Here is an 8,309-nt window from a genome sequence, read left to right as displayed (position 1 = left end):
TTTTGTTTTTTTTTTTTCTACCAAAAAAGTTAAAATAATAATAATAATAATAATAACTTTAAACACAAAACATTAAATAAAAAATAAACAGATTTAAATAACATTCCTCAATTTAAAGTACCCAAATGGATATGGTGCAACATTGTTCTTAATTTATAATATTTTTCTGGGTAGTTTTGGGATATTCACCCTAAAGGAAGTGTGAAAAAAGATTATTGACCTTTTGGGAAGAGGCTTTTGCATATTATGTGGTCCGGAACGTACACACGATGGCAACTGTACAGTAAGTCACAGACCCCCCTCGGAAAGCGCACTTAAACCTCTCTCTCTCTCTCTAAGTTCTATATACAGCCAAAGAAGAACAAATGGAAGAAGACTAGACTTCCTCAGGAGAGAAAGAAGAAGGGGTGTTTCACTGATCACGGAAGATAGTTCAGAAGATTAAAAAAAAAAAAGAAAAGAAGAAGAACAGATAATTATCATAGTGTATATCCTTTGGTACGCTGCTTTACTATATGCATGCTGATTTTTCTTTGTCTATGTTCTTTTTAAGAGAGAATTAGTGGATTTTCTGATGACTTTGTTCTTGTTGAGTGCATGCATGTGTTGGTCTTGTAGAATTGTTACTTTCTTTGTCTTTCTAGTTTCACTCTGAAGAAATCCCAGGTTTTGTTTTTTTCCACTTTGCTTTAAATTTTTTTCTTCATCTTTTTTTTTTTTTTTTTTTGAAATGGTTGATTTTCTCTCGTCTGTTCCTCTGTATATCTGGTGTGGCTCACATGGGTTTTTGTCTATTTGTTGTTCTGCACAAGTGGCACTAACTAATAAGATCTTTACACTTTGAACAAAAAATCCTTTTCATCTTATTTTTAGCTTACATTTTACAAACTCCTGTTTAAGATTTTGATCCGTTGCTTATCTAGGATTTTTTTTCTTCTTCTATTAGTTCGTTTCTGGCAAGTAAGTTGGAGATTAGTGAATGGTCAAACAGTTGTTCCATGCATGGTCTCAAGGTTTTTGTGTGATAAAAACTTTTCATGACTCAATCTTCAGAGATCAGTCAATATTTTGGTGTTTCACGGGTCATTATTGTGTAATTGTAAACAATTGGCAATATGTTGCTCCCACTATGTTTGCCTTTTCTCTGTTTCTTTCTCACTTCTGTTTTTTTAGTTTTATTATACAATACACCCTTTTAATTTGGATTAACAATATAGATTTTTAGAAACAGAAAATAGATAATTCTGATGAGTAACTCATTGGGTTCGTGCAGAATTGTTTGGATGTTGGTAAGCAGTGATCTGCAAGATTTGTCGGTGCCCTGAGAAACGATGCCACATCAGCTATGGTTTGCACTACTAATGATTTACAGGAGTGGAAAGACTTCCCTAAGGGACTTCGGGTGCTTCTCCTTGATGGAGACAGTATTTCTGCTGCAGAGATGAGATCAAAGCTTGAGGCAATGGATTATATTGGTGAGGGATTTCAGATTCCCCTTTTTGTTCTTAGCATTTTTTTTTTTCCCAAACCAGAAAATTTGGTTTCCATCTTTTCCCACTTCACCTATCTTTTTTACCATATTGGTAACCCCCTTTAGGTGTCTCATTTCTTTACACAATCTGCATATTGTTTCTTTGAGAAAATTTGGTTTTGGATTTTACTTCTATGGAGCTAAGAAAAGATTGGGGTTGTTAAGATCTTGTAGATTAATCAATTGTTTTTTTTTTTTTTGGCTATTGTCAACACAGCTTTTAATGGTGGGTTTTAACTTTTAAATGATGGGCAAAAGCTATTAAAATTCTAAGCACATGTGAACTTTTGTACTTGTTGAAAGTGGTCCAAATGGTGAAAATTAATTTGTTGCTATATTTGGTCCTAATGGTGGAGATTAATATGCTGCTATATTTGGAAATTTCTGATTACCCTTTTCAATATATTCTTTCTTTAACATCTTGTGAAAAAATCTTTTGATCTTAGTGTCTGTCATTGATAATGAGATATTACTAAGAGCAGGGTAAACACCAGAAATGTTGAAGAATTAGTGATTTAAAATTATAATGTTTTAGATCTCTCAAGAAACTATCTATCATTTTTTTTTTTTATTGGATACAGCAAAATTCTTATGTTGTTTTGTTTACTTTCAACTTCTCTCTCACTTTTTGTGTTGCCTTTGTACATATATGTGACGGGCTCACCATGTCTTTTACAGTTTCTACATTCTGCAATGAGAATGAAGCTTTGACAGCAATTTTAGACAAGCCTGGAAGCTTTCATGTTGCTATTGTAGAGGTAATAATCTTTGATTGAAATCACAAGTTATAAAAGTTGTTTTTTTTCTTTTTCTCTTTTTTTTTTTTTCCTAAAAAAAAATAAATTAAAAACTGCATTATTATAATAACTTACTATTTAGATAATGAGCCTGTATGCTATGTTACATTGTTCCTATGTATGTTAGGTATCTCTCATAATTGCATGTGGTCACAGGTAGGTCCAAACGACAGTCATGGAAGCTTCAAGTTTCTAGAAACTGCTAAGGACTTGCCGACCATTAGTAAGTTTACAAATTAATCCCAACTCGCCCAGATTCAATGTAAAGGCTTCTTTTATCTTATCCTTATACTCAATGTTTAACTTTCTTTCAGTTATTTGGGTCGTAGTTTATGTTTGTCATCTCTCTCAAAATTTTGTTTAAATGAAACTTGATAACTGCCAATGTCGGTATAAAAATGGCATTAGGAAAAGAGTTTTGGAAAGACTCTCTTCCTTTATGCAATTTCTTATGCCTAGCAATATGATTTTCTGTTGCAGTGACCTCAAACATTCATTGCCTGAGCACCGTGATGAAGTGCATAGCGGTAAGGTTTCATTATCAATGCACATTCAGTCATGCAATCTTCTCTTTGGCCTTTCTGGCATTTTCTTTTCTTTTCTAATGCTTTTTTCCTTTTGTTTTTTGGTTCTTTAAAATGAATAATTGATACTTATTAATGCTTCTATTTTGCTGTTTATTTTCAGCTTGGTGCAGTGGAGTTCCTGCGAAAGCCGCTCTCAGAGGACAAACTCAGGAATATTTGGCAGCATGTGGTTCACAAGGTCTGTCTTGATTCTGGGAGCATTACTATGTTGGGACTTACTATCATATATAATACAACTGCTGAAAGCTAAAAATGTCTTATGTTGTTAATCCTGAGCAGGCATTCAATACCAAGAGTAGTTTCCTTTCTGAATCATTAAAGCCTGTCAAAGAGTCTGTGGTGTCCATGCTGCAGCTACAACTGGAAAATGGAGAACCTGACAATAAAATATCAGTCGAAACAGAAAATGTGTCTCTTGTCCATGAAAATGACCAGCACTCAGTAGGAAGTGATAAGTACCCAGCTCCTTCTACCCCACAATTGAAACAGGGAGCGCGGTTACTAGATGATGGGGATTGCCAAGACCAAACTAACTGCTCAACAGAAAAAGAGAGCGGTGAGCAAGATGGGGAATCTAAATCTGTCGAAACTACTTGTGGTGAATCAATTGCTGAAGGTACTCTTCAGGAGGGCGAACCTCCAATACCAGGAAAGAATCTGATCAAAGAGGAAGAGGAGTCTGCTGATGGTTTTAAAAATGAGAGAAAGGCGTCTCCTCACCAGCATAATAGAGACGGCCGCAGCAATATAGATGGTGGTGGTGGTGGTCTTGAAAACCTGAGTAAACCATCTGTAAATAATTCTAGTGGGGCTAGAGCTAATCGGAAGAAGATGAAGGTAATCTTGTTAAGAGTACATAACCTAATTTCTCTCATATGATCCAACAATTTGAGAATTCTCGAGAACTAAATAGGAGTATAGAATAGTTTCTCAGTTTTTGCAAAATAGTTTCACATTAATGTTATATGTTATTCTTTTGGTAAGCATTGTGCCCCCTCCCCGAATCCCCACATGGAAAAAGAAAGAAAGCCAACAATATGAAGATCTGCACAGATGCTTGCATACATGCTCATACACGCAAACATATGCAGGAGCTCAAAACCAAAATAACTGCTAAACAACTGAAATTCACTCTTAAACATTCTCCTATATTTCCAAGTATTTGCGTTTAGTGTTCATTAGTGACGCCCTTCAACATTGGAATATGATTACCAAAAGCAAGTTCTTTTATTGTACATTTGAAACTTATGTTTTTAGAATCTTCATTTTTAACCAAATGTGATGTTCAGCAACTCACATCTCCTTCAAGTACTTATTAAAATTTCCTGAATGAGAGCATGCTTGAAGTCTAAGCAAGTCATCAAGACCTCTGATCCATAATGTGATAAGTTATAAAAGCTCTCACTAAAATAACAACAATATTTTCAAAAGTATGAGAAGGTTTAGCAGCTAAGAAGTCTTTTTCACAAGACATACACTTTATATCATTCTTATTATACATAGGGGTTCCATAACCACAGCATATTGTTAAATCACCATTTGTTTTAAAATCGTAAACTGATAAAAAAAAATTGTGAATTTAATAATTTAATTAATACTTCAACACTTTCTCTCTTGTGTGGACTTAAATTCCTCTTTAATAAGTGAAGCTCAATATGTGGAATATTTAATTGAAATAGAAGGTGAATTACAAAGATAGGGTTTGATCTCAGAACCTCTGCTCTGATATCATGTTAAATCATCACTGTCCCGAAAGCTTAAGCTAATGGAAAATGATGAATTTTATTATGTATATAATACTTTAACACATATCCTTTTTGTGTGTTTGTTTTCTTCTTTTGGTCATATCTTCATGATTAGATCTATAAGTAGTACTCCTGGAAGCAAAATTATTCCCTAATTCGAATTGGCTTAAGGATAGCTATTGGACTTGGGAATGAGATAAGAATATAGATTGGTGTTTATGTTTTTGTTTTGGTTTCAGGTAGACTGGACATCAGAACTGCACAAGAAGTTTGTGCATGCAGTTGAACAACTAGGTGTTGATCAAGCCATTCCTTCTCGGATACTAGAGCTCATGAAAGTGGATGGTTTAACGAGGCATAATGTAGCAAGCCATCTCCAGGTTGGCATTGGATGACTCAAATCTACTTTAGTAATGTTTCCAGATATTGTAGCTAAGTTGTTTCACGGCAAGCCTTTTCCAAATCATTCCATCTATTTAAACTTTTAAACTTTAGTTGAATATGAATTTTTTTTCCTTAAGGAAATGAAAATGAAAAAAACAAATCAGTTTGAAGTTGACTCATAATTTCCATCCTGCATGAGTAGAAAGTCTTCATTCACTTGTGTCCAGCAAGAAGAGAACACCATGTTTTTGCCATTGTTGTTACTATGACATTCAACAATTTCGATCGTCTTTATAAAACCTAGGAAGCTTGGATACTTCCAAAGCATGGAAATAACCTCCTGCCATGTATTTTAGTGGGGGAGACACTCTGAAAAGTTAAGTCTCACATTGGGTGGGTGATTGTGACAGTGTACATGGTTTCAAGTCCCACATTGGTTTCTTAATAGATGAAATTGAGCTTTATAAGTAATTTTAGAGAGTTACACTTTTAGTGATGTGTCGATTACTTATAAACAATAAACATCAACTAATATTTTTTGAGTAATTACACATACGTGGCTAGCGCTTTCCTTAGGTTGTGATAGATGCAATATTAAAGTGCGTTGGGGTCAAATATTAGAGAAGGGATCAGACAAAATATTTTGAACATTTGGACAGAATAGCAAACTGGTTATTGTTTTTCTGAAATATTTATGAATATTTTGAGGATATCTATAAAAGTTAAATGTGGATCATAGTAACTTTATACTCTAAATTTGTATTTATTTCTTGTCTATTATTACTTTAATATTAATATTAATATTAATTTTAGATATGTTTTCTAATCTTTGGCATTTAACTAATCGACAAGTTCAAGCTCTAATGAATCATATTTTATCATGAATTGTTGTATCATCGAATCACATGCTTGTCTTGCGTTGGTATGGGTTCTTCTAGGTCAAATATGGTAGAATATAGGATTGTCGTATTCAATTTTATACTTTCCATATTGTTTGGGAGAATGATATATTGGGCTTATAATATAGCATGTTGAGATACTATTGAACTCAAAAGCTTAAGTCTATGGGTTTGTGCTCAACCATACTATATTAACAACTCAAACTAGTGACATTTTTTCAATGTGGGATTTAATCTTTTTACGCCTACACTTGTAAACTCGACACTTATTAATGTATTCATCATAGTTGGTTTATTGTAATAAACCCTTTTTTGTATTCACTCCACCTACCACATTTATATTTTTCCTATAATAAGGGGTCATTTGTATTGTAAAGACAACCTAGACAATAAGAGCAAAATTTTAATCTTATGCATAAAATCACTTTCTAAGTAAGTTTCAACAAATGGATTAGCTAATCGGATAAATTACCATTGTTGTAAAACAGAAATACAGAATGCACAAGAGACACATCTTGCCCAAGGAAGATGAACGAAGATGGCCACACACAAGAGATGTAATGCAAAGGAGTTATTATCCACAAAGACCGATCATGGCCTTTCCCTCATATCATTCTAATCACACCATCTCCACGGCTCCGATTTATCCTATGTGGGGCTCACCGGGCGGCCACCCCGCCGGAGTCCAGATGTGGGGTTCGCCTGGCTATCCTGCATGGCAACCAACAGATAATTGGCACTGGAAGCAGCCTTATCTTGGGGTAATGGATGTCTTTGTCAAGACAAATGTGCTTATTATTGTCAACAAGCACACCCCACAAACTGGAATTTTAATTTGACTAGCATGATGGGGATTGGTATTTGCATGTCAAGGTCTGATATCTGGTTTTTGTTGAATTTTCAGATGCCTGCTGATACCTGGGGTTGCCCTGTCATGACAACTCCACATAATCCTTATCCTTCCTTCCATCAAGTGAGTATACTGATGAAGATTTTCACTGCCATGTCAAAAAGTGTGCACTTGAGAGTGTATAGCATTTTTTTTCTTATATATGGTCTTCATCTTAATTCCTATTTTCTGAAATGCAGAATACTTCAGGATTTCACCATGCTGGTGCAGTTCATAATAATAGCTGCGGCATCTCACAAAATTCTTTTGAAATTCATCCGGTAAATACTCCACCTTTTCTTGCCCATTATTTTGTTGTAACAAATGTGGTGACCAAGTGACAGTTTCCTAGGATTTGGTTATGAATTTTGGTGCAGTTTAAGCAATGAAGAACATCACCTTATTTTACTGTTGGAAAATAATAAAACAAATTGTAAAATAGGTGGAAATATTTTCACAAGCCAGGAAAGTGTTTGTCACATCTAACTCCATAGCCTAAAAAGGATTAATCCTTTAAAGTCACTGATATAACATAATCTCACCTAATACACAACCAAGGTGCACTTTGATACATACACACATAGGGGTGGCAAGTCGGATTCGTGTATTGTGTTCGGATCGTGTCATGGTTTACGGTACTAGCTACTAGCTAGCCTTGACATTAATGTGATGTGTTGTATGCAGGCAGAGGAGGTAATTGACAAGGTTGTGAAGGAGGCAATTAGTAGCCCATGGCTGCCATTGCCCTTGGGCCTCAAGCCTCCCTCCACAGAGAGTGTACTAACTGAGCTCTCCAGACAAGGCATCTCCAGAATCCCCCCTCACATCGACGGCTCTAATCATCATCCCCACTGACGTGGCACCGGTCCCACAGGGACTCGGTGGTCTCAACTCAATCAAGTCACATGATCTGTCAGTGGAAGTTTTACAAAAAGTTTGACAGGTGTCATGGACCTGATTGATTGGGACCACCTACACCATTCCCCTCTCAGCACCACCTAACCTGATCCAACATAGAACAACTCACGTGGCCTTTGTGAAGATTCCGCTGAGTGGTAATGTCAGATCGATGACACGTAGACAGAAAACGACACTGATCCTATCCATCGCCACAGTAAAAAGGGGTAAAAACGACAGCCTTTTTGGTCGACAACTTGGGCAGTCGAGAACTGGCCACGTATGTGGCTGCTGTTCCACATGTGGAAGCTTGTGGCTATAAATAGGCCGACAAGAACGTGTTGTTTTGCATAATTTTTCTGATGTAAAAAATGTACAATATTTGACGGTGATGGGAAAAGGGTCCTTCTTGGTGTTGTTGGGTAGGACCCGCTCTGGTGCTTTCTCTAATAATGAAAGGGGTGGTGGACCCATTGACCTCTTCCTTCAATGGGTTCTGGTTTTGTTTGCCCACTGCATGTCTTGTATATAATATTTGAGGTAACAAAACGTAATAATAACAATTTATTTTTGGAGTTCA

The 8,309-nt window shown here is 35.7% G+C and overlaps 1 protein-coding gene across 1 annotated transcript; it reads left to right on the top strand.

The window, feature by feature from the left end:
• Nucleotides 1-461: 461 nt before the first annotated feature.
• On the top strand, nt 462-8,309 carry LOC132173887 (two-component response regulator-like APRR2; the record flags this gene model as incomplete). Its single annotated transcript, XM_059585560.1, is given in 12 exon segments — nt 462-498; nt 1,274-1,475; nt 2,210-2,289; nt 2,485-2,551; nt 2,809-2,855; nt 3,016-3,093; nt 3,195-3,752; nt 4,900-5,040; nt 6,432-6,704; nt 6,848-6,916; nt 7,033-7,113; nt 7,517-8,309. Coding segments are annotated over 11 exon segments (1,695 nt in total). The 3' UTR covers nt 7,688-8,309.

The sequence above is a fragment of the Corylus avellana genome, chromosome ca3 (genome assembly GCF_901000735.1).
Source record: "Corylus avellana chromosome ca3, CavTom2PMs-1.0".
In the NCBI taxonomy this organism is placed as follows: domain Eukaryota; kingdom Viridiplantae; phylum Streptophyta; class Magnoliopsida; order Fagales; family Betulaceae; genus Corylus; species Corylus avellana.
Note: the sequence above shows the minus strand (reverse complement) of the source record. Positions and strands in the feature narration are given on the sequence as shown.